At 36.6% G+C, this 26,560-nt stretch overlaps 4 protein-coding genes across 5 annotated transcripts; 2 read left to right on the top strand and 2 right to left on the bottom strand.

Moving 5' to 3' along the window:
* The first annotated feature begins 8,560 nt into the window (after positions 1–8,560).
* Positions 8,561–11,776, top strand: LOC106761099 (auxin transporter-like protein 5). Its single transcript, XM_014644606.2, has 8 exons — positions 8,561–8,839; positions 8,928–9,113; positions 9,193–9,305; positions 9,379–9,562; positions 9,667–9,764; positions 10,751–10,958; positions 11,046–11,303; positions 11,390–11,776. Exons 1-8 carry the CDS (start codon positions 8,684–8,686, stop codon positions 11,630–11,632), a joined length of 1,446 nt encoding a protein of 481 aa, XP_014500092.1. The 5' UTR covers positions 8,561–8,683; the 3' UTR covers positions 11,633–11,776.
* A 2,288-nt stretch (positions 11,777–14,064) lies between these two features.
* On the top strand, positions 14,065–15,002 carry LOC106761210 (glycine-rich protein 2). The gene has a single exon (XM_014644737.2). It carries the CDS (start codon positions 14,137–14,139, stop codon positions 14,722–14,724), a length of 588 nt encoding a protein of 195 aa, XP_014500223.1. The 5' UTR covers positions 14,065–14,136; the 3' UTR covers positions 14,725–15,002.
* A 2,416-nt stretch (positions 15,003–17,418) lies between these two features.
* Positions 17,419–21,359, bottom strand: LOC111241684. Of its 2 annotated transcripts, none has more exons than XM_022781096.1 (2): positions 19,063–21,359; positions 17,419–18,534 (listed from the first exon to the last, which is right to left on the bottom strand). In XM_022781096.1, the coding sequence occupies exons 1-2, from the start codon at positions 19,858–19,860 to the stop codon at positions 18,529–18,531; spliced, it is 804 nt and encodes a 267-aa protein (XP_022636817.1). In that variant the 5' UTR covers positions 19,861–21,359; the 3' UTR covers positions 17,419–18,528. The 2 variants fall into 2 exon arrangements, with proteins under 2 accessions (XP_022636817.1, XP_022636816.1); XM_022781095.1 differs by having other exon boundaries at positions 17,419–19,777; positions 19,886–21,350.
* Positions 21,360–21,755: 396 nt separating this feature from the next.
* Positions 21,756–25,850, bottom strand: LOC106762489 (pentatricopeptide repeat-containing protein At4g14850). The gene is made up of 3 exons (XM_014646434.2): positions 25,515–25,850; positions 22,597–24,300; positions 21,756–22,300 (listed from the first exon to the last, which is right to left on the bottom strand). The coding sequence occupies exons 2-3, from the start codon at positions 24,189–24,191 to the stop codon at positions 21,835–21,837; spliced, it is 2,061 nt and encodes a 686-aa protein (XP_014501920.1). The 5' UTR covers positions 24,192–24,300; positions 25,515–25,850; the 3' UTR covers positions 21,756–21,834.
* Between the last annotated feature and the right edge of the window lie 710 nt (positions 25,851–26,560).

Here is a 26,560-nt window from a genome sequence, read left to right as displayed (position 1 = left end):
GTCTAGATTGAAAAATCTAGAGGGCATGGCGCCCATCTTAGTCCAGATTGGAAAATCTAGAGGGCATGGCGCCCTGTTGATATAAATACAAAGGGTATGTCGGAACTGAAATACTTCATTGAAAAATATGTGAAGAGAAATAACATCGTTCGTTAAAGATAAACAGTAATTTCAACTATAATAAAATTTAAGATGAGTCGCGTTCCATGTGTTGGGAACGTTCGTTCCGTCCAGATGTTCAAGGCGATATGCTCCATTTTTCAAGTCGTCCGAGATGCGGAATGGTCCTTCCCATTTGTCGGCGAGTTTTCCGTGCGTTCTGTCTTTCCGGGCGTCTCCTCTTTTACGCCAAACTAGGTCTCCCTCGGCAAAGCTGCGTGGTTTAACTTTGGAGTTGTAACGCCGAGTGATAAGTCTTTTTTGAGCTGCATTTTTTACTAAGGCTGCTTCACGTCTTTCGGGCAAGGCGCCTAGGTTTATTCTCAACTGTTGATCATTGACGGTCATATCTTGCATATTCCGCCGCAAGGAGGGCTCTCCCACCTCGACCGGTAACATAGCGTCCGTTCCATAAGTGAGGTTAAACGGGGTTTCTCCGGTAGCGCCGTGCGGTGTGCAACGGTAGGCCCACAGTACCTCAGGTAACTCTTCAACCCATAAACCTTTCGCTCGTCCTAGTCGTTTCTTCAATTCTGCAACGATGACTTTGTTAGCGGCCTCTGCCTGTCCGTTAGTTTGGGGATGTTCCACCGAGCTAGTAACATGTTTGATGCCAAACCCTTGGAGGAAATCCTCTAGCGTTCGGTCTATGAATTGCCGACCGTTATCTGTGATAATTTTTTGTGGAATGCCGAATCTGCAAATTAAGTGCCAAATGAAACTCTGCACCTTCCGGGCGGTAATTGTTGCGAGGGCCTCCGCTTCTATCCACTTGGTAAAATAGTCAACTGCTACCAGGAGATATTTGCACTGTCCGCTTCCGACCGGCAAGGGACCAGCGATGTCCATCCCCCACTGAGCAAAGGGCCATGGGGAAATAATCCCCATGAGTTCTGATGGGGGGATCCGAATGTCTTGTCCGTGAGCTTGACAAGAGATGCATCTTCGTACGAAATCTGCGCAGTCTCTGTCAATGGTGGGCCAATAGAAACCAGCTCGTAGGATTTTTGCCCGAAGTAATTTCTTGCCCGAGTGTGTTCCACAAATTCCATGATGCAGCTCTTGAATAACATATTGTCCTTCATCTGTAGATAGGCACTTCAACAGGGGGTAGTATACCCGCGGCGGTAAAGGTCGTCGCCGACAAATGTATAACGGGCGATTCGTTTAGCGTCGGAGGCGCTTACGAACCCGCCTTGCTCCTGTTGAGTCATCAGTTGTATGATTTCGTGTCGCCAGTCAGTCTTTGAGGCGGTGAGATCAATGGAGCATGTTTCTAACAAGGGTTTATCCAACGTGGTTCGGATCACAGAGGTTAGTTGCGATTTGTTCCGACTGTGCGTCAGTTTAGATAACAAATCCGCCCGGGAATTTTGTGCTCGGGGTACATGTGTAATGCTGAAACTGAGGAATGATTTGATCAAATCACTAACCTTATGATAATATCGCAACAGATGATTGTCTTTGACTTGGAAAGTGCCATTAAGGTGGCCGACGACCAGCTGTGAGTCCATTCGGCATTCCAGACGTTCGATCTCCAATTCTACCGCCAGAAGTAGCCCGCTGATTAGGGCCTCGTACTCGGCTTGATTATTACTGAGTTGAAAGTTGAAGGATATGGCCTGTTCGACAAGCAGACCGTCCGGTCCTTCGAGTACAATTCCAGCGCCGCCTCCTTTCCTGTCTGAGGAACCGTCCACGCTTAAAGTCCATGTGGGCGGTTCGATTGCGGGTGAGAGTTCTGCTGCGAAGTCGGCCAGATGTTGACCCTTGACGGAGCCTTGCGGTTCGAACCGGAGGCCGAATTCTGATAATTCAACAAACCAGGCAACCATTCGGCCTGCGAGATCTGGCTTGCGGAGAATTTTTGCGATTGGGTGGTTCATCCGGACAACGATTTGGTGACTCTGGAAGTAGGGTCGGAGTCTTCTCGCTGCAGTAATTAAAGCGAGGGCTACTTTCTCCACCTGGGAATATCGTTCTTCTGCTCCCTGTAAAGTTCTGCTAACAAAATAAATTAGTTTAAGAATTGGAGATTCTTGAATGAGGGCGGCACTTACCGAATGGTTAGAGGCCGCCAGGTATAGTTGCAAATCGAAGCCTTCTGCTGGTCGCGCTATGACTGGCGGGGACGTTAGTATATTTTTTATAGTGGAGAAGGCAACTTCGCACTGGTCGTCCCAGTGCCGTGGCACGTTCTGCTTCACATTCGCCACTGACCGTTCGCTTTCTTCACCATCACAACGTTTGCGAGCCAAGTGCTGTATCGGATTTCCCGGACAAATCCGGCCTTCACCAATTTGTCTACCTCGTTCTGCACGGCTGCCCTTTTGTCATTGCCTAGTCGTCGTTTCTTCTGAGCTACCGGACGGGCTTCACGGAATATTGACAGTTTGTGGGTGATCACGCTGGGGTGGATTCCTGGCATGTCAGAGGCGGTCCATGCAAAAAGTTTGCTGTTCGTCTTTAGTAACGCAGTTAGGTCCCTCTCTTGTTCTGGCGTCAAGCCAGCACCAATGGAGGTGGTTTGGTCGGCGTTTTTGCCGAGAATGAACTGTTTGGTTTCCCCTTGGGGTTGAATGCGATCATCAGTATTAGTCCTGGGGTCCAAATCGACCAATATTGTTTCCGATCGTTTCTCTCTACGATATGTCTTGTCTTTCAAAGAAGCCACATAACACTGTCGGGCGATTTTCTGGTCTGCCCGTACGGTGCATATCTTTCCTTCTTCGGAAGGAAATTTCATCGCTAGATGAGGGGTGGAAACTATGGCACCGAAGGCGTTAAGGCACGGCCGCCCTAAGAGGGCGTTATAGGAGGTGTGGGCTTCTACCAACAGGAACCGTGTACGGAGTTCTTTGGCCCTGTCACCAGTTCCCAGCGGGGTTCTGAGATCCACATATCCTCGAGTATCCACCCGTTCACCCGCAAAACCGACAATTTGCTCTCCGAAGGGTGCTATTATATCTTCTGATAGTCCCATCTTTTGGAAGGTGGTCCAGTATAGGATGGTGACGGAGCTGCCTTGATCGATCAGAACTTTACTTACATCATATTCTGCTATACGGGCGGTTATCACCATTGGATCGTCTTGATCGGGATCTGGAGCGTGAAAGTCTTCGTCCGTGAAGGTGATGTCCGGCATTGATAGAGGGTTGCGGGCGATGTTGTGAACACTTCGTAAGCTTCTTTCGTGTCTTTTGCGAGCTGAGGATGAGGCCCCTCCTCCCGCAAAACCGCCCGATATAGTGTCGATCCTTCCTCGTGGAGTGGGATCGCGCTTCTGAGGTCTACTGCGAGAGCGCTCACGGTGCTGATCCCGGGAACGCTCGGTATTTCTTCTGGTATACTCGGGACTCCTTCTAGTCCCCCTAGGCGATCGGTCTCGTCGGCGTACGTCTGTTCGGACAAATTCTTGCAAATGCCCTTCTCGAATCAACTTTTCAATTCTGTCTTTGAGGGCCCGGCATTCTTCTGTAGTGTGCCCCTGGTTGCCATGATATCTGCAAACTTTAGCTCCGTCTGAGGCGTCCGGAGTCACCCGTCTGGCGGCGGTAATTAGATTGGCCTGGAGGGCTTTTTCAAATACTCTCTCCCTCGAAGCCGTAAGAGGGGCATACCGGTTGTATTGAGGATTGTATGGAGTAGGGGCGGGTTTTTGCGGCAGTTTGTGATTACGGTTTTTATCCCGCGGTCGTCCCTGCTCCTGTTTTGTCCCGGTTGTGGCGGCGTCTGTTTTCCGGCGAAAATGCCGTTGGTCCTCCATCTTAATAAACTTGTTCATTTTTTCTTGCAGCTCCTCCATGGTTTTAGGCAACTTGGCGTACAGGGATTCTGAGACGTAACCCGGCTTCAGGCAGTTAGGTAAATTAGTAATAATAAACTCATGACTTACCCCCTTTACTCTTCTTGCTACTTCAGTGTATCGGTGCATGAACTTTCTAAGTGGCTCGTCTTTCTCCTGTCTGAGATTGACGAGTTCGGCTGCTGTAGTTGCTTCTTTTCGGTTAGACACGTATTGCCTTTTCAACAGACCGCCGAACGTGCGAAAACTATCAATGGAGTTAGGAGGGAGAGCATAGTACCATTCAAGAGCTTCTCCCTTCAGGGATAGGGAAAACGCCCGGCATTTGACCAGATCGTCACTGGAATAAAAGGCCATCGAATCCAGGAAGCTTCGGAGGTGGTGTTCTGGGTCGGTTGTTCCGTCGAATTTTTCTATTTGCGGAGGAGGCCGGTCGGGCATAGGAGCCTGCATGATAGCCTCCGTGAAAGGTAGCAGGTCCGGTGAGCGAGGAGGTCCNCTGTTCTGTGCCGTATGGTCTTCATCATCATTCCGGCTGTGGTCATCCGTTGCATCTCGCTGTTTCTCCTTGAGTTGTTTAAGTTCTTCTGTTATCTTTAGATAGGCCTCCTGTTGTTGTAATATGAGTTGATTCTGTCGTTCCAACTGGTCTTGAAGTCGCCTCATTTGCTCCATAGGGTCTGTATTGTTTCCGTCTCTGCTCCTGGTGGTCACCATAGGGAATCTTCTACTTCTGCCCCACGGTGGGCGCCAAAATGTTACGGTGTAAATTTACTGGGACCGAAGTACTAACCTTGAGGACGTCTTCTTCTGTGTTTCTGCCCGCTTTTCCTGATTTCTGACCGTACGTCTTCACGTTGACTTCAGCCGTCCGGTGGTCTCCTAGCTTTGACAGGGGAGGGGGGGAGGTACCTGAAAAGGCACTCCGACGAGAGAATTGAAAAGATGAGAGATATGCTGTATGAATTGTGAGTGAAGTGAATTCAGAGAACGTACCTTGTTTGGAATCCTCTGGCCTTTATTTATAGGCTTTGGGTTGATATAATATTAACAGTAATATAAACAGAATAAAATACAATCTTACTTGACATATCTCTGTTATAATATCTTTGTAAGATATATCCGGTGAATATATCCGAATGATATATTTTCGTGAATATTTTATACGCTGACCCTTTACGCTGGAATCTGGAATTGGGCCTTGAGCCCAATGGGAATGTGTGGACTGTTTGTCCACTAAGACCGATCGACATTTAGTTATTTCCGATCGTTGGAAATATAGCACCGTACATGGTGTCTAAATCATTGCTGCACATAATTTAAGCATGTTCCGTTTCACATGAGTAGAGAATGTGCACTCAGTCATCAGATTCGCACAACATTATGAACCCTAATTTCTGCAGCAAAGCTAAAAGTTCTTGCGTAAAACACATCATTATGGTATGATCACGTTAGCCTACGTTTTAAACTAAACCATTTTTATTCTTGATGATCAAATTATATATCAAAGGGACAAAAATTCATCAACTTGAATATTGTTTCAAAAAAATATCATGGTTAATTGTTTCAAATACAAGAATTCAGTTCAAACTTGAATATTATATTAATCGCGACATCATCATTGCAAGCGTATACTACAACTTTTTATGTATGGACCCGTAGCTTAATCAACTCCTTAATTATACCGGGGAATAATTTCTTCTTATAAGTGTTTAGTAGACATCGAAGATTTATTCAAAGGTTTTTAATAAATTCTTTAAGAATATTTATGTATATATGTACATTTTTAACTTTAAAACATTATTGTTCTAATACTTTACGATTTGTCTTTCAGTATTTCAAATAATGTAGTCTGTGAAAGTGTTTAATTTCATATATAATAACTAAAAATAAATTTAAATATTATTTTGATTTTTATTTTCATTGATTTTACTAATTGTGAGAGTCATTTTATCGTGATTCTTATTCTGATTATAGTTTTTCAATTTGATTTCTATTTTAATTAGAAACTGGTACGTGATACTCATTGTTATTTTTAAAATTAGATGAATTTTTTTTTTAAACCAACTCTAATCTTATTTTTTTTCTATAGAAAAAAATTAAACATAAATAAAATAATTATATTTTGAATGATATAGTTAAAGTTAATTTAAAAAAAAATAAAAGAAATATTTAAGATTTGTTTTTCAATATTTAAAATGATGTATTTGTAATAACATAAAGAAAAAAAATTATGATATTTAGACTATAAAAAATATGTGTGTTAAATTAAAATTATATATAAGTAATTTCCTTTTAATAATTCCTTCAAATAAAAATATAAACTTGTGAGTGATATCAAAACTAATGATTATATTTTTTTTTTTATGTTAAGTTAAGCAATTTAGAGATGAAGTAAAAAATAAAGAAAAAATTAGAGTTGTAAAAGAGTAAGAAGGATTCATGATACTTCTTATGCGCTAAAAGAGATGAAATAGCTCATAGCTGTGAAGCATGATTATTTTTAGTTCTTTAACATATCTTTAAATTTAATTCAAAATGTGAATAAAACTAAAAATAAGAGACAATTTTACCTTCAGATCATATTTTTGTACTCAAATTTTAGAGAGAAAAAAATTGTAAAATTAATTCGTTAGTACTGTCACCAAAGACGATTCAAGAAAGACAATTTATTTCAAACAGCAATCTATTACAACATCAATTTTTGTATTAATTTGCAATCAACACACACGAATCTTTCTTGTTGATGATAGAAGTACCAATAAAAAAACTTGTCTTCATTGAACCTTTGGAGAAATATGTATATGATATGTCGAGAAACAACTAGTATTAAGGTTGCAATTCGCCACATGACCAATGTGGTTAACATGATGCAGATCTATTTTCGGAAATCAACTGGAAAGACTCATAATTGAATCACGACATGAAATTTAAATTAACATCATTTTGCTTCGAAATTGCTTCAAAACGTGCAGAACAACCTGAATACACTAATCATGCAAACACCCACGTTAACCACCACTTGCCTGACAATAAAAGACAGTCAAAATTTAATTGATCCATAAGAAAGATATTTGTTTGTATCAGAACACTAACAAAAATTATTTTCTCTTCAATTTTCCTGTGAAAATAGGGTTTGTAGCATCACTGCTTATTTCTTGACTGAAAAAGATAAATTAATGAAAAGTCATTATTGTTCATCATCATGATGAAGGAAAGCACAATAATCAATGACTTCTGCAACCTGCTTATTCAAATTTCAAGGAAACCCGAAGGTTGGTAACTTTTCCTGCTGCCCAATGTCTTAAAATTTCAACCTAAGGAAGAAAAAGAAGAGAGTTTTTTCACCCAATAATGAGAAATAATGTTTGCTAATAAGCTTTTTGATCGCTTTAATTAAAGGTTTGGAAATGCTGAATAAATATATGACAAAACTGCAGTAAAAGGTTGGCTTTTTGCCTTTATCTATTTATTTTGTCTGATTGTATTTGGTATTAGCTACAAGCAGAAAAGAACAAAGAAAATGTGGGATCGTATTCTTTCAGGTAACAAAAAGAAAAGAATCTTTATGATAGAAGTATGAAACTAAATTAAGTAATTAATTCTATTTTGAGATTAAATAATTGAAGAAATATTAAAAAAAACAATTAAAAATAAGGACGATCAAGTGCATTGAATTAAAAGAAAAAACAATATAACTTGAAATAAAACTATAAAATGTGCAATTAAATTATAGAATGTAAAGTTAAAGGAAATAAGAGACAAAAGGAAATACAACAGAAGAGGAAAACAATAAGGAATGCAAGTTGAAGAAGATTTCAAATGTGAATTGTAAATTAAAATCTCGAAAGGAAATTAATTAATCTCATATTGATCAAATATGAAACATAATGTTTTTTTCCTCTTAAAAATAAAACCAATTTACACAAAAACTGATGATGTTTTTTTTACCGGGTCCAATTTGTGAGGCAATATGAATTGGTCCACCAATTTGCTTCATCAAGTACGTGCCTTATAGAACAATTATTCTCCATCATCGCATGTACAGTTCTTATTCAGAATAACGTGTTATAATATATTTAAGGAAAATTGTCTCCTTTTAAATTTACTGATTGACAAAATTCATCTTAAAATACACTCCCTAGTTCGAAAAAATGTTGATGTTTTAGCAATAAAGATTTTACATCAAAATAGCTGTTTTCAAATGTTCATAAAACATTACACTTTATTTTAAATTTATCTCAAGTAATTAATATAAAATAATTAAAAATGGTCAATTATTTAAAAATAATTAATATAAATAACATTTAATTTAATAAAAAACACAGTCATAAAAAGATGGATAACAAATGCTACTTATACTATTATTATTTCATGTCTCACTTTAATTATATAAAAGAATACCAAATATTATATTAAAAAGAATAAGTTACAAGATTATTATTCTAAATCTTGTCCGACTTGCAACACAGAAAGGGTCTTCACAGTCTCAGAGAACCTTTGACAGCCTTACAGAAGCTTTAGTGTGATGCACATATCAGTATATATATATATATATATATATATATATATATATAGTTTCTCTGTGAAACTCCTCTCCCATCAAATCCAATCTCAAGCCAGGCCTGCCTCTCACAATTCACAGTACTCAAACCCATCTACAGAATATAAACAAGTACCAAGCTGAAAGTGTGATATCGATAAGGAAGAACAAGAAAAATGGCATTGGAGAAAGAGGTTGAAACTGTAATAGTTGGGAACTATGAGGAGATGGAAAGTGAAGGGAAGCCTAGGGATGTAAAATCCAAGTTATTAAGCTTCTTGTGGCATGGTGGTTCTGTTTACGATGCTTGGTTTAGCTGTGCTTCCAACCAGGTTGGTTTCCCAAAATATATTAATTCTTTCTTCTCAATGTATATTATCATAAACAGCTTTCAAAAATAACACAGAATGTTTATGTTAGGTGGCTCAAGTTCTGCTTACGCTGCCTTACTCATTTTCCCAGCTGGGAATGCTTTCTGGCACCCTTTTTCAACTCTTCTACGGTTTGCTGGGTTGCTGGACTGCTTACCTTATTAGCGCACTCTACGTTGAATACAGAACCAGAAAAGAGAGAGAAAAATATAATTTCAGGAACCATGTCATCCAGGTCCTACTCTCCCACTTTTCAAATCTGAATTCTCCTTCCCCTTTTCACGTGTCTGTTTAACACAGCATAAGTCTTTCAGTGGTTTGAGGTTCTTGACGGGCTCCTCGGGAAGCACTGGAGAAACGTTGGCTTGGCCTTCAACTGCACATTTCTTCTTTTTGGATCTGTTATCCAACTCATAGCTTGCGCAAGGTACGTATATCAACGCAAAAATCAGTCTTTTTGCAACTCATTTGGGCTAGTAACAAGGTTAACTCTTTTGCAGCAACATATATTACATAAACGATAATCTGGATAAGAGAACTTGGACTTATATCTTTGGAGCGTGCTGTGCCACCACTGTATTTATCCCTTCCTTCCACAACTACAGAATCTGGTCCTTTCTTGGCCTCCTCATGACCACCTACACTGCTTGGTACCTCACTGTTGCTTCTCTCCTCCATGGCCAGGTAATAGTTTCAGATTTGAAAATGTTTTATATATGAATATCTATATTTGTTAATTAGATTTTGCTATAATAACATGGAATGTTGATGTTGCTATGATTGTGTAGGTGGAAGGGGTTCAGCATTCGGGTCCGACTAAATTGGTTCTATATTTTACGGGGGCCACAAACATTCTCTACACATTCGGGGGACATGCCGTCACTGTGTAAGACTCTGATATTTCACCTCAGATATCATTCCTACCAATCGTATCTTTTACGTCTTCACAGCTTTTTCTTTGCTCCTCCTTCGATTTTGGCTTCGTTAGAACGCATACTTTAATGCTGCTGCTAATGGGATAATACTTGTATAAATTTATTCTACTGAAATCGATATTATACTGCCAACTTTTTTTTTCGTAAAGTGTTTCTTACATAATTGGGAGGAAAAAAATATTTTCTGACAATATTTTAATATATATTAATTTTTTCATTAGTTTATTATTTATTTCGTATTATAAATCTATTAAAAATAATAATATGTATTCCGTATCAAAAATATTATTAAAACTTGTAAAAATAACGAGATTTGGTTCATCGTAGGTGAAGTGGCGCTAAAGGTCATTTTCTGTATACTCAAACTTGACTTTTCAAACACGAGCTGTCAAATGTAGCCTATGACCATCTTAAGTCCTTTTCCCATGGATTTTTTTTTTTTTCTTAAAGATGAGAATCGTAACTTTTCATGTTCGGTTAGAAAATCAAAATTCTGACGCTGACGTTTTTTCCAGATGTTATGTATTACTTTTTTCCAAAAGGGAAAATAATGCTGTTACGCATGCATGCAAAAGAAGGGCCCTTTTTTCTGGGGAATCCTTGAGCTCCTTTTGGTTGTAGAAAGCCAAGGTTCTTTTCTCTGAATGGATCAGCTTTAATGCTTTTTTTTATCATGAGGACAGAAGAATTCCAGCTTTCCTTCTTGTAACTTTCAGAATTGTAGCACAGCTGCCACTGATCAAAATTAAGCCAAAAATTTCCCCTTGTTTTTCTATTTTGTTTGTATCTAAAAATGAGCAAACTCCCATATTGGTCGCTAATTACCAATGCAAAGTTTAACACACCAGTGATTATTGGTTAACTTTAACTGTTTGTTTCGACTGTGTTGTTGGAGTAAATTTTTGAAATGATGATGTTTTGTGGTGAGATGCGACAGGGAGATAATGCATGCGATGTGGAAGCCTCAAAAATTCAAGTCCATATACTTACTGGCTAGTGTGTATGTACTGACACTGACGCTTCCATCGGCAGCAGCAGTATACTGGGCATTTGGAGATATGCTTCTTGATCACTCCAATGCTTTTTCTCTCCTTCCAAGGTCATCCTTCCGTGACATGGCTGTCATTTTAATGCTCATCCACCAGGCAAGAATCAAGTAACTAAAAGCACTCAATCTAACTCATAATTCACAATTAACAATCAATAACTGAGGTTTGTATTGGATGGTGCAGTTCATAACATTTGGGTTTGCATGCACGCCACTGTATCTGGTGTGGGAGAAAGCAATAGGGATACACGAGTCTAAGAGCCTCTGCAAGCGTGCTCTTGCAAGACTACCAGTGGTGATCCCCATATGGTTTCTTGCCATTGTCTTCCCCTTCTTCGGGCCCATCAACTCCACCGTTGGATCTCTTCTTGTCAGCTTCACCGTTTACATCATTCCTGCCCTCGCTCACATCTTCACCTTCAAATCACCCTCTGCTCGACAGGTACACTGCATTTTCATTAATTTCAATTTACAACTAATCATTAATTTAATTTGATCTGATGTGGTTGTTGATGAAACGCAATGCAGAATGCGGTGGAGCAACCTCCGAAGTTGGTGGGAAGATGGGCGGGTGCGTACACGATCAACGTATTTGTGGTGGTGTGGATTGTGGTGGTAGGGTTTGGATTCGGTGGATGGGCAAGTATGGTTAACTTCGTACACCAGATTGACACATTCGGTTTCTTCACGAAATGTTACCAGTGCCCCTCACCCACCTCCGTCCATCCGCCGCAACTCAACGCAACCGCGCCTTCCCCTCTCCGTCACTGACTCTTCAATCCTCTTCCCACCTATTATCAGTACTTCATTCTCTATCTCTATACTTGACTTTGTAATTTGTAAGTGACAAACGTTTTGAAAAAACACTCTATAATGACCTATCTTTTTCTCCACTCTTATTCTATAATATTTTAACCTACATTAACTGAATATGAAAGCTTGTAAATGTTACTGTAAAAAAAATATGTAAGTTCATTTTTACATAAATAAGTAAAAGAATACCGGTATGAGATTACAACTGAATTTCGTAACATACTTATGTTCGTGATACTAAATTTATGTATTTATCAAAAAGTAAATATAATCGGTCGAACAAATAAAAAAAAAAACCTTCTATAAAAAATTTGCTTTACGAATAAACTTTTTTGTTAAATATAATTCTCTTTTCAGATACAATTCAATTCGTTTATTGTTTTACTTTAAACTAACAATATTAACTTTTGAAAATGAAAAATTCAGTTAGTCTTATTTTTCTTTCGGCATGATAATATTTTAACAATTTTTTTTTTAATAATTTTTTGATAACATAACATATATTATTATTTTATTTATCTATTTAAATTTATATTTAAAAAAATATTTTAAATACACCAAAAAATATATTATTAAAACTTTTTCCTCTCAGGAAGCACCGTACTAGGTGTAAATTATACTCTTATGTTACGGTATTCATGTTTTACAGACACTTAAAAATATGCAAACTTTTTTTATAAGAAACGAATAAACCTTTTATGATTAAAAATTAAAATGTTCTTTAAGAATTAAAAATAAATTTGAATTAAAAACGTTTGAAAAATCGATACCAAGAATAACACAACAAATCGATATCTAACTGATATCATCTCAAACTAAATTTGAAAAATATTTGACGTATGTTAATACATTAACGTATGTCAACATTTTAGATATTGTCGAAGTCTTTAATAAAAATTAAATTCTATTTTTTAAAATATTCTTTTTATATATTTATAATTTACTTAAACTTAAAAAATCAAATATAAACTCAAAAAAAAAAAAACAGCACATTTAATATAATCAAAACTAAAACTTCTAACACAAAATGTAACCATCACAAAAACTAATAAGAAAAATATATAAATATTCTCTCACGTTGATTTTTTTTTTTTTTTTAATCAGTCTTTATATGTACGGTATATTCAGGCATCTATTAGAAAGTATGTGTTTCTTTTTACTCTTTAAAGATAACATTTTTATAAATCAATGTTCATTCGGTAAGTTGTTAGCAAAATCATTTTATTGCAAGGTTAGAACTTAACTTTTCGTAGTTAAAAATGAAAAATTTACTGCATTAAAAATACCAATGATAGAAAATTTTATTTTTATTTATCTTATAAAATATCATCTTATATTTTTAAAAAAGTATATAAATATTCTTAGAAATCTGTACTTTTTTCGAAATCTATTTTAGCCATCTGTCTTGATTATTAATATTAAAGGATTTGGTTACAAACATATTTTTTTTGTCAAATTTTTCCTTAATAACTTACATCTGTTGTTAGTTGATATATATAATTTCTTATATCTTCTAATTTTTATTATTTTACATGACCAGAAGTAGAAAATTTTAAAATGTATTCAAATTCAAAATAAAATAAAAGAATACAAATGGTATTTGTAGGATTTAAATGAACAGTCATGAACTAAAAGAAAAAAGAATGTAAATTATTTTTATTGATTAATGAATTAATGAAATTTAACTTTATTTAGCAGTTTAATTGTTTGATGAAATTTGGTGGATGAATTAAGAAACATTAAAGTTTACATAGAAAAAAAATTGTTTTGTTGTAACCCAGTTCAAATGTTTTTTAGTATTAATTACTATGTAAAAAAGAAAAACTTTAAAAATCTTAAAAAATAAATTTTGAGATAAAATCATGATAAAAAGATCTTACTCTTAAAATTTACAATTGAACCCTCAAATCCTTCAACCCTGTTTATAATTTGAAATAATCCGTGTGACTAGTTTAAGTCATATAAAAAATTAATAGCTTAATGACATTGAAAATAATATGTCTAAAAGATAACAATGAAATAAAATCATATGTGGAAATTAATAGATAATTTAAAAAAAAAGGTAAATCGATGCAAGATAAATGAGAAATTAAATATAGTAATTGTGATTTAGTATTGAGTAAAAGACAAAAAGGGTGAAAGTATGAAAAGTAAATTTGTTTTACATTTCATTAAATGATGTTGTCTGGTTAGAAAGACATATGGATTAACATTGCAATAAAAAAAGGAGAGTTAAAATTGAGAGACGTGGATTGTCTGAGTCCGATTGGAGAAAGTGAATCTGAGCCGTTGGTTGAATTTTAAAAAATTGAGAAAAGAAAGAAAATCGTTGGATGTTGGATGATGGAGTGCGTGAAAGTTAAGTGTAGGTCAAAATTGTGACGTATAAAAGGCAGAAGGTGCAGAGCAGTTTGAGCCGTAGAGCAGACAGTGACAGAGAGAGATCAGATCGAGAGAGAGAGATGAGCGACAGTGAGAAGCAGAGGGTAACGGGAAAGGTCAAGTGGTTCAATGATCAGAAGGGATTTGGCTTCATAACCACCGATGACGGCGGCGAGGATCTCTTCGTCCACCAGTCCTCCATCCGATCCGACGGTTTTCGCAGCCTCGCCCTAGGAGAATCCGTCGAGTTCCTCATCGACTCCGATTCCGAAGGCCGCACCAAGGCCGTCGACGTCACCGGCCCTGACGAATCGCCCGTGCAGGGCACCCGCGGTGGTGGAGGAGGGGGAAGAGGTGGATACGGAGGCGGGGGTGGTGGAAGAGGTGGCTATGGCGGCGGAGGACGCGGAGGACGAGGTGGATATGGAGGCGGTGGCGGATATGGTGGCGGTGGCTATGGCGGAGGCGGTGGGTATGGGGGAGGTGGTGGTGGTGGAGGGGGTTGCTATAAGTGTGGGGAGACGGGTCACATGGCGAGGGACTGCAGCTTAGGTGGTGGCGGTGGTGGAAGGTACGGAGGAAGTGGTGGCGGAGGTGGCGGTGGAAGCTGCTACAACTGTGGGGAGTCTGGGCATTTTGCGAGGGACTGCCCTTCGAATGCGCGTTGATTTAATAGCACATGATGGGTGGGGCCTTGCTTTTGTGTTCTGTGGGTCTTTTGCTTTCTTTTTTGGGTTTTCCTACTCTGAAGATTACGCTTTAGAAATAGGATTAGCTAGGGTGTGGCTTCTCTGCGTTTTTATTTATATTTTTTTACATTAAAAGCCATTAGTTGCTGGGTTTATTATTGTTTTGTTTTGGTGAGGTTCTGAAATCATCGGCTAAATACTCTGCTTCCTACTGTTAAATGCGCATCTTTAACGTAATATCCTCTGCTTTACCTTAATGTTCAAATCTTTACATACCTGCTCTGCATTTATAATGCTCCAATGCCAAACACTATTATTAGAACTTTCACTGATGGATTGCCTCCATTAACTAACAATCATCTTACTTTTGCTTTTATTCTTGAGAATGGGGATGGTCAAAATTCTATATCCACCTTCATGTGTATGGTTATTTCTTTAGTGGTTATAGATTTTATGAATATCTTCATACATATAAGTAGCCTTACTGGGATTTTTCTGTCCATTAAATTGAGAGGAACTATGTAAATAATTGTCGATATCCTTTTAAGCTTTGCTTGTGAATTTGAAAGGAAACTTGTTTGTATTCAGTGGATATATTCAATGAAATTAGTCCTTTCAAAGTTTTCTATTTTTTAAAATATAAGAATCAAAATATTAATTTGATTTTTTTGTATTTTTTTAAGCCATAAGAATGTCTGGCATGACCTCAGACCTTTAAAAGGACAATTCCACAAATAGAGGTGTGCCATTAAAAGGAGAAAAAAGCCATAGCTAGTAGGTACCTTCAGGATTAGCCTCACTTATGATTTAGGAACACATCACACCCACGTGTTTCATGAATATATCTAGATTGTTTATTAAGACTTAGTTCAGAACTGAAGATGGATTTGTTTGGATTCATGAAAGCAGATTAAAAAAATAGGAGAAATGAAGAAAAAAAGAATATTTTAATTAATAAAATTATAAGATTAATCAGTTTAAAATCATTTAAAATAAAATGTTAAGTTATTATTTTTTTAAAAATAACTAACGAAAACTAATTTAAAATAAAATACTATTGATGAAAATTAAGTTAAAATAAATTACGAATGATTAGTTTAAATAAAAATATATAGGATTAAATATATTCTTAGTTCCTTAACTCATGAAACTGTTATAAATACATGAAACTGTTATAAATAGTCTGCGCATTCATTTTCTATCAACCGCAATTTCCTTCACTCCACACGATCCCTACAGCGTCTCAATCCGGCACCACACTTCAGATCCGGCAATTCCCTGCCAAGCGTATCCGGCAGGTCGGACCAATTGTTAAGTTCTTGGGTTTGAAACCTAACAGAACACACTCAGAAGATAGAAACCAGTAATGAAAGAAAGGGGATTGTCTATTATTCAATGTGAAAGAAATCCTATTTTACAACGAATGGGTTGGGAGCATAACCTTTTTCTACAGGCTAAAGACATGCCTTTACACTGAATACACTCGATAATTCCCTTGACAACCTAACCGGGTCTTATTTATACAATTCCTTCACCTTCTATCCTAAACCCAATACCCATTCTATCCTCTTACCCTATATCCTAACATCATCTCTAAAGTTCTACCAAGATCAAGTACACTCAAAGAGAATTAATACAAAATCAGAACTATGGTTATACATGCATGCAATCACACTAGAAAGAAAAAAAATTGGCCCAAAACTCTCTAGGGTTAAACATTTGTCAAAATTGAACTTGCTACTCTCTATCATGCAAAAACTGCTCACTTGAATTGAACTAACTGCAAAAATTAATGCTAGAGCTGCATTCACTCAAATCTAGAGCTAAAGACACTGTTGGCAATCTATCTCAGAGAAACAAAGCTAAAATGTTAAGCATATCAGCAAATATTTAAGTAAATTGTGAAACAGAATCTAGAAATTCCTAAACAAACTTGCCTAGAGCTATTTACAATCTAAACAAACTAAGACAGACAGAATGTAACTAAGACAGCTCCTAAGTAAAGCTTCTACGAAAATGAAAATAGCAAGATGAAAAGAAAAGAAAATAGCCTAAACCAAAGAAGACCAAGGAACCTAGAATCAGTACTAGACTACCTAATATACTACCTAATATATTGAAAGAAGATAAACCTAACCTATTAGTATAAGCTACCTGACATATGTAATATAACCAGAACAAAGAATTGACAAAGAGAAAGTTAACAGATTCAAAACAATTTTAAAACAGTGGCAGAAAGAAAATAGAACCTTATTATGAACAAAATCCTAATTGAAAACTCAAAACAAAGCATGAAACTAAAATATGGACAAGTAACTAATTCAGAACTAAAACATAACAATAAACTAGCATAAGGAATAAAAAAATAGAAATAAGAAACAAAAAAGGACTTAAAAAAAGTTCTACAAACAGAATTAAAAGTAAAAGAACCTAAGCAAAAAATGAATGAAAGAATTTTAAAGACATAATGTTAGGGTATAAGGTGGGAGGATATTCGGTATAAGTTAATTAGAGTAAATAAATATAATATAGGTTAATTAGAGTAAATAAATATATATTCCAAAGAAATATTCAATATAAGATATTCAGTATAAGTTAATTAGAGTAAATAAATATATATTCTAGGAAAATATTCAATATAAGATATTTATAATTAAGGATATATGTTAGGATAATATATGGGGAGATAAGTATATAGGGATATTTATATTAAATGCAAATATATTCTAAGAAAATATTTAGTAAGAGATGGACGAGAAATAATTAGTATAAATAAAGTTAGAGTTTATGATTAAGGGTATGCTTTGATTTGTGAGTTTTGTAAAGGAGGTTATACTCCCAATTATTGGATAACTGAAGAAGGTTATGCTCCCAATTATTAAATAACTGAAGAAGGTTATACTCCCAGTTATTGTTTACTTTTGTTTATTCATACACTACCATCAATAAAAGAGATTCATTTGTTCAATTCGATTCTTTCATTATTCTTTTGCTTGTTTTGAGTGTGTGAGAGGGTGATTTCGTTACATTACCTACTTGAATACGTAACACATAAGAACTATTAACAATCAAAGCCAAAAACTAAATCTTATTTACAAACTAAACAGATTATGAAAGGTATTTACACATTATAACAAAGATAGCAATTACACTAAACTAAAACAGACCTACAACTAAAGGGAAAAACAGTTCAGAAAAAAAAATTACCCCTAAACAGATCTATTTACATCAAAACAAAAATTTTAAACCTATACCTTCCCACCCCCACACTCAAGAGGCACATTGCCCTCAATGTGTGAGTGATGAAGGTTTTCTATCAGCACAAACAGCAACAAGTATATACAGGACAATCAACATCAGGATTATTCAAAACAATATTGAAAAAGAACTAAAATTGAAAGAGAATGCATATAACAGAATAGAACTAAGAAAACTAAACTAAATCTACAAAACTAAAGGAAAAAGAAAATTTATTCAAATAGGCCATAGATCAAAATTTATTCTTTTTATTTTTATGTAGAACAGCATATTTACTATCATATTATTAACTATGCTATTTGAAACTATGCACATTACTCTAAAAGACCTATAACTACTATTTAAAAGAAAGGGAAAGAAGGATCTTATTGGTTTTTCTCTATTCTGCTCATCCACTTTGTGCATTGCCTCCAAGGTTGCATTGAGTTGCTCCTTCTCAGCTCTCCACTGCGTCAAACTCGGCTCTCCTTTCCCATCTAGCTCAACCAGAACTTCTTTCATGCCTTCAGTGTGTGCCTTCTTCATTTAATTCTGCACAAAATTCACTAAATTCAAAGTCAAGCATAAGTGGATCATCAAACATTGCATCTTTGTTAACAGTGAACTCAAATTCATTTTCAATAAAGAACAGTGCATCAAAGGCTGGACACATAACATCAATACAATCGGCAGGGGTATGAATATATCCAATCTCAAATGCTTAAATACTGCAGTGTCAGCAACAGGTTCTAAAGGATCTATACACAGGCAATCAAATGAGCCATACTGCAAAGGAAGCTCAGATAAAGCAACTGGAATCTCAAGGTCAGAACACACCTGTGTTAGCTCATTTAAAATATCCCTACCAATAACAGCAGAATCCTCAGTTAAGTCAGTGCATTTCACAAGGCTATCATCAATATTGTAATTAGGTTCAGTGCACACATCATAAACCTCATCCAGAATATCAATATGTTCTAAAACAAAAAATTTATCCAGCATTTCAGAACAACTAGGCATGACAGCAAGACTATCAGGCAAGGGTTTCTCATGCATAAGATTATCAAAGCTAATTTGTACCTCACCCAAACAGCTAGGAAGCTCAAGTTTAGAATCAACCTGTACTGGCTCCTCAAAAATGACCTCACTAGCATCTATCAAATCAGCAGCTAAATGAACACCTACCGTGAAGCTATTATCAACTGGAATGATGTTAAAATCAGCACATAATTCTGAAACAGCATAAGGTATGTCAATATATTCAATGGAAAATGCTGAATTTAAATTGTGAGTGTGTGCAGACATCCAAACCGAAATATCAAGATCCAAGACAGGCTTTATTGTTTCAAGTTGTAAAAGATCAAAAGCATTAATATCAACTTGAAACTCAGGTACATGAATAGGAATATCAGGTACAGAAAAAACCTGATCAAGTCCGCCAACTACATTATTAAGATTATGGTCAGCTTGAAACTCGAGTGCAGAGGCTGCTCCCAGTGGTGCTTCATTGACTGTTGCCTCCTTCTCCTCTTCAGTTTTCCTAGCCAGTTGATTGATAGCAGCCACCATTTGGGCCACTTGGGAGGTCATTTCTTGAAAATCAGATGATGCAATCCCCTGCTGCCACTGGTTACAGAATTGTGGCTTCCATGGCTGCACTGATTGGAATTCCTCTTGCTTTGGCTCCTCATACTGCATATGAATGTGGCAGCTGCTGCTGTACATGCCAGGGTGGCTGCTTATGATATGGTTGAAAACAAGGTGGTGGTTGTTGCTGGAAAGCTTGATTGGTTGGCTGCATAGAAACCTCATGAATAGGCTCATAAAACATGTCAAATCTTGGTGGTTGAGCATTATAAGGAAATGAGCAATTATCATATGCTGAAGAATAACTCATGCTTACCAAGTGCTCACTGGAAGGAAACCAATCTGACCACTAAGACCTCTAACATCAATACAATCGGCAGGGGTATGAATATATCCAATCTCAAATGCTTCTTTAAGAACCTTAGAGTCATTTAATACTGCAGTGTCAGCAACAGGTTCTAAAGGATCTATGCACAGGCAATCAAATGAGCCATACTGCAAAGGAAGCTCATAGGTTTATGTTACAAATTTATTCTATAATACCTGTACAGTTTGTTGAATCTATACTTGAAATATTACTATAGGTTGGAATATCATCTGGAGCTGCAGCTTCAGCTGCCATTAAGATAGCAAAAAGACCAGAAAATGCTAGAAAACTAGTTGTTGTAAGTTGATGTCTTTTTGTATAAATGTCTGTTAAGAACTTGCAACAAAATCCCATGTTTTTTTCAACATATTGTTTGTTTAGTTTTGATTGATGACAACTGAGAGTTAGTCATGAGCATTATTTTACAAGTTTCACTTAGTGGAGAGTTCCGTTTTGATATGGTACAGGTTATTTTCCCAATCTTTGGTGAGAGGTACCTGTCCTCCGTGCTGTTTGAATCAGTCAGACGGGAAGCTGAAAGCCTTACTTTTGAATCCTGATTTCAAGTGGCGGATTCTAATGGCTAAGTCAGTGATCCTTGTGATACAAATTGCGATTCTCAAATAAACACTACTTCCGAAGAAAACAAAGGAAATGTGGTTACTTATGCTGCAGACTTCTGAAATTATTTAGAATGCCACTTTTTTTGTGAATATAATCTATGATTTTTATTCTCTTCTGATCTTGAAGAAAGTGTGCATTCAATATCTAGAATAATAGCAACGAAAATGACCACTATACAAGTTAAGTTTTACTATTATGCAGAATTATCAAACCTGAAAGTCTAAATAAACTCTTTCCTAGACTCCCAAGAGTTTTCCTACCGTAAAAGAAATCTATTAATGACATATATGCATAACATAATCACCAATTATTCAATATTTCCACTTCATAATAAAGTATGATAGTGCTAAATAAGATTAAACTAAATAGATGACTACGAAACCACGTAAACCCAATTTTTTTGCATAAAAGTAAAACATAGATGGTTGAAAATTTTGTACATCATGCAATTCTTTGCTACTAAGTTGGTTAGGAAGCAGACAACTTTTACCTTGCTAACTAATAACCATTTTCATCCTTTTACCATAAATAGCAAGTCATTCCATGAGCTTGATGCATTCCTATAGAGTAACTCCTCATTTGAGAGAGTTAGAAGCAAGGGTATTCTATTATGAGAGAATGTATTCTTTTTCTACTTGTATTTAGAGAGGCTGTAGTTTTTCTTCCACTTAGTGAGAATACTTTTCTACTCTTGCCCCATGGTTTTTCTCTTACTAGATGAGGGTTTGTTTTGTAAAAATAGTGTTGATATCTGTACTTTCTCTTCTTTTACCTAAAGATATTACTACGTGACTATGAAAACCAGCAATAGTAGTATCAAAGTGAATATACATTGTGATGTACACTAGTAATACTGTTGATGACAATTTGTAATATGCATTGTGGTTGTAATATAGTCTGATTTGTCAATCAGAAAAGAGTTTATCTTATTACTTGATATCTAAGAAAGTTCTATTTATACAGGACTTGCTATATCAACTATAGCACAACACATACCAAAATCAAATCAGCCTGTCCCATACATAAATCACTATGCAAAATCCCTTGTCAAACTCTACCATGTAAACACCCTGAATAAGCACCTATGCAGAATGGACACACTAGGAGAATGGTACAGTACCCCTGCACAGTTTATTAGAAAATGGCAGATGCACCGTGAAAATAACAATTGATCGGCATTCACCATCAACATGGGTAAAGAGAACCTGATGTGTTATTTCAAAAATATTCTTTGACGCATATGAAACAGATAAAATAATGGGAGTATGGAACTATTACCAATAATCTTTACAAGAACACCAACCATCCTTAAAGTGATGAAAACGATTATTATCTCTCACGATAATATCTCTTCCAACAATTTTTGANATGAACTTAATGGCACTATGACAATCTCCACAAATCCTAAGATTTTTTGTAATACGTATGGGCACTCCATGAGNGAGAGCTATGAGGCCAAATGCTAGAGCAATCTTCTCACTGTGGTACCATACTTCTGAAGCCTTTTCTTCTTCTTCTAAATCAAAAAGTGATAGGTTGGTATCAGGAACATACCCAGCTTTGGTCATCTCCCCTCTGAGCTTAGCTAGCATTGCCTGAATTTCAGAGTTCCTTTCATGAGAACTATCCTTTGCTTGGAAAACATGGACTCTATTCTTTACAGCAACCCAACTATAACCAACATTTTTTTTAATTCCAATATCTCTCATTTCCTTCCTAACAATAGTTGCTTCTTCCCATCTGCATTTAGCAATTACAAGCATTAGCAAAAGAATCATAAACAATGTTAATTCAGAAGGAAGAGACAGTTTTTAGTTCTGGCTAAATATGCTAAAGCAACACAGAAAAATGAAAACCACCACAACAATAATACAAACCTTATCCTACTAGATACAGAAAAAAATAAAAAAGAAGGTAAATTCTGTTGAGACTAATTTGGATGGGACAACTTATTCTACCAAATACAACAAACAATTCAGCTAACTTGTCCATTCAATCCAAGAAGGAAACTTAGTTATCGAAATTGTAAATTTTACCTGCCAGCAGATGCAAGCATGTTGGAAAACAGTACATGGTTGCCAGAGTCGTCAGGATCTAACTGGAATAATTTCTCAGCTGCAATTTTCCCCAACTCTGTTTTCCCATGCATCTTGCAAGACCCAAGTAGAGCTCCCCATACAGATATAGTGGGAAGAATTGGCATTCTTTTAATAAATTCATATGCACGATCTACCAAACCAGACCTCCCAAGAAGGTCCACAATACATGCATAATGCTCAGCGCCTGGTTTAATTCCATATCTCCCTCTCATGGATTCAAATATATGCAAACCTCTCTCCACTGCCCCTGCCCTACTACACGCTGACAATACCGAAACTAGTGTAACATTACTTGGTGCTATACCAAAGCTGCCCAATGTCATCATCTCCTCAAATAAAGTCAATGCCATGTCAACATCGCCCAAATGTGCATATGCACCTATCATTGCATTCCAAGTGATTAGGTTCCTCACGGGCATTTCTTTGAATACTTGCTCTGCGTTCTCTATACTTCCGCATTTTCCATACATATCAACAAGTGCACTCCCAACAAATATATTCTCCTCGACACATGCTTTAACAGCAAGAGCATGAACTGACCTGCNCAGTTCAAGCCCTCCAAGCTCCGCACACGCACTGAGTACATTCGATATCATGAAATCTGTTCGCTCAACCTCCTTCCTTGCCTTTAGAAAGACCATACACGCCATTTCTTCCTCGTGGTTTTGCACAAGAGCAGCAAGCATAGAGCACCAGGAAACAACATTCCTCCTGCCACTGTCAATTTTGTTAAAAACCATTTCAGATGACACCATGTCTCCACATTTTTTGTAGAAATCAATAAGCCCATTGGAAACAGAGACATCCTCCCGGTAGCGGCTCCGAACTATAAATCCGTGCAACTGAATCCCGAGCTCTAAACTCGCCATGTCAGCACACGCATTGAGAAACACACAAAACGTTATCGCATTTGGCTCTCCACCCACACAAAGAAACTTTTTAAACGCGGAAATTGCATCCAAACACCTGTCATCCTGAACTGCATTGGAAATATACGCATTCCACGTGGCCAAGTTTCTATGCGGCATTTCGTCGAACATGTTACAAGCCTCGACTCGAAGGCCGGTTTTGCTGTACATGTCAAAGGCGCTGCACCCAACAAACACGTCCAATATATTTCCACCTTTTAGAGCGAGGGTGTGAAGCTGTTTTCCAGTAAAGGGCATGCACAACGAAGCCGAAGCTTTGAATACGCAGGGGAAAGTAAAGTCGTTAGGGAGAACACACTCGCGGCGCATGTTATTGAAGTGGAGGAAAGCGGAGGTGAAACGACGGTTGTGAACGCAGCCGGAGATGAGAGAGGTCCAGGTGACAACGGTGCGGGGGTTGGTGAGTAACAGAAGGATTTCAGCTGAGTTGATACGGTCGAGTTTGGAGTACATGTTAACGAGGTGGTTGCAGAGGAAGGAGGAGAGAGGGGTGTCATGGGTTCTGAGGATAAGCGCGTGGACCGCACGGCCAAGCAGGGAAGAGCGAGTTGAAACAGCTGATTCCAGCAAAGAACCAAGCAGGTTTGGAGAAGCCGCGTTCATGGATATGGTGATCAGAAACCAGAGTACATTCTTTTCAGCCAGCTTTGGTTTTCTGGCATGCCATTTCAAATTTCAAAGTTGTCGCTACTTAAGCAAGAAAGGATTTAACCTAGAAAGTAAATGAACAATGCAATGAACTGGAAGTAGAACAATGAATAAGAAATCAAAATTTAAGGAACAAATTTATAATTGAAACAAAGCAAAGTCAATATCTAAATTCTAACTCATCAAAAACAAGACAACAAAATCAAAGAAGAATTGAATTCCCCGGTAAATGCTCATTGATGTGAATAAAAGAGTGCTTAGAGTTCTTAGAAAGACATTGTTGAAAGCCTTTTGGTCGTATAAAAGTCAACAAACCTAGTCCCCACTAATGTAGTATAGGGCTAACTAGGGATCAATCCAAGGACTTGGCAAAATCAAGTTTAGAATTATGGAATTGAGCCTAATTAATTATTTACTAGAACTAGGTGGGGGAGAAATAATGAAAATATGAAACTAAAATCTAAAAAGAGAAACTAAAAGAGTTAAAATCTAAGTAAAACTAATGGAAAAGTAGAAAGAAAACAATATATCTATCCTATATTACGGTAACTAATGTAATCTGTATTAACAAGACTAAGCTAATGCANTTAAAAGAATCTTAAAAACTAAAAAGAAACTAAAACAGAATTCACAATCTAAAATTCAATTAATATGAAGGAAATCCTAATTTGGTAATTAACTAAGTGAATGAACAATAAGGACTATCATGAGAATGAATGCTAAGAAAGAAATTAAAACAATAACTATGAAAGAAAATTTGAAAATCTAATAACACCCAAAATCAGAATTGAAATGCCCAAATCAAACTACTCAAACAGCAATGTAACAGACTTCCTAAAATACAATTCCTAATCATGCGATACCGAAATCAAATGCTGAAATCTTAAAGGAACAGTACACGAATCTAAAGCAACTCAAAATCTAATACTGAAATGAAAAATCAATCAATGCTAAAACAGAGAAAGTAAAATCATGTGCAAGAATCAAAACTGAAAGAACATAAGCATAAAATTTGTATTGAAATCTGAAATCGAAAGTACAGAGTTTCTCAGAGTCCCACTGCCTGTCACCCAATGGAAAATCCAAGAACCCCCAGTTAAGCAGAGAATGTATCTATTTATACGAAAGCAATAAAATCTAAAACTGAAGAATTTGGAACTGAGAGTATAGAGTGGTGTCTGTCACCCACCACCTGTGTTTACAAAGTTACAAAACCTCCCTTTATATAGGGTAATCGTAAAACAGAAAAGAAAAGCAAAGAGGGAAAGGGGGAAGAACCGAGTAACGGTAGAAGCTTCTTGAATCAACTCCTTCAGCTAACTCTGACCGCGAACTTCAATCGTTCGATCCAGCTCTGCACTGCCTTGCTTCCGATCACGATTCCTTGCTTCCGATTTGCTTCTGATCAGCTTGGGCCGGCTTCCTCTTTGGGCCTTGGAGCTCGCGTCCTTTAATCGCTGCAACACTTCTCTCCGTTGGACCACGAACCCTAAGCTCTGGTTTGAACTCTCTCTTGCACGAATGAAAATGAAGGAAATGGCAGCCAAAACGCACCGCATTACTAATTCACTACTAATTCACTGCAGCACTTTTACTTTATGGGTGTTACTCCCTGCACCTCCACACATCACTTCCTACACCTCTCCATTTCTCTTTTGCCCTTAAATTAAATCGATATCAACTTCTGTCGACGTAAATGGACCTCCGTTGAAGAGACAAACGGATATTAATGTGCGTCCACGAACATTGACATCCATCCTTAAGGAAATCGGCTTCTGCCAAGTTAGCATTTGTGATAATAAATTGTCATTTTATAAATTGTTGTTGAGCTATGTATACAAGTTAACTACACGCAGAAATAAGCATCTGGGGGTGTTATATTATACCATTACCAAAATTATTTTTAATGTTGAAAATATTCAACTCTAGTAGTAACACAATGATGAATGTTATTTGGATGTTTTATGAAGCAAGATTTTTAAACCAATCGCTAGGGTTTTAAAAATGATAAAAAATTAAATGGTAAAGTTTAAATTAATTTAAGATATTTTTGGAATAAAATAAATATTGAGGAGGTGTAGGCTAGATTGGGGAGGTGGAGGGATCATTACCCTTACTTTATTGGCTTTAGCCCATCCACAGTTTAGTTCCAGTGTATCAACCCACTTACCCAGTTGACTACTTCAGCCCAATCAGCCAAGTTCGATTCCTTTTTTATTTATTCTTGCACCCATTGACATATCAATTTAAAAAAGAATAAACTGGAAAATAAAATGAAAAATAAAGCCAAAAAAAATTAAATTTTATTTTTAATTTTCTGAATA

This window comes from Vigna radiata, chromosome 5 (assembly GCF_000741045.1).
Source record: "Vigna radiata var. radiata cultivar VC1973A chromosome 5, Vradiata_ver6, whole genome shotgun sequence".
Taxonomy (NCBI): Eukaryota; Viridiplantae; Streptophyta; class Magnoliopsida; order Fabales; family Fabaceae; genus Vigna; species Vigna radiata.
This window is presented reverse-complemented; position numbering and strand designations above follow the sequence as displayed.

Bases quoted from the DNA above. Each gene is read 5' to 3' on its own strand.
- LOC106761099 (XM_014644606.2), top strand. From the start codon at position 8,684: ATGGCATTGGAGAAAGAGGTTGAAACTGTAATAGTTGGGAACTATGAG. The intron at 9,114-9,192 runs GTCCTACTCTCC...TAAGTCTTTCAG, and splicing joins TCAGGAACCATGTCATCCAG to TGGTTTGAGGTTCTTGACGG. The intron at 9,306-9,378 runs GTACGTATATCA...ACTCTTTTGCAG, and splicing joins CAACTCATAGCTTGCGCAAG to CAACATATATTACATAAACG.
- LOC106761210 (XM_014644737.2), top strand. From the start codon at position 14,137: ATGAGCGACAGTGAGAAGCAGAGGGTAACGGGAAAGGTCAAGTGGTTC.
- LOC111241684 (XM_022781095.1), bottom strand. From the start codon at position 19,707: ATGTACAGCAGCAGCTGCCACATTCATATGCAGTATGAGGAGCCAAAG.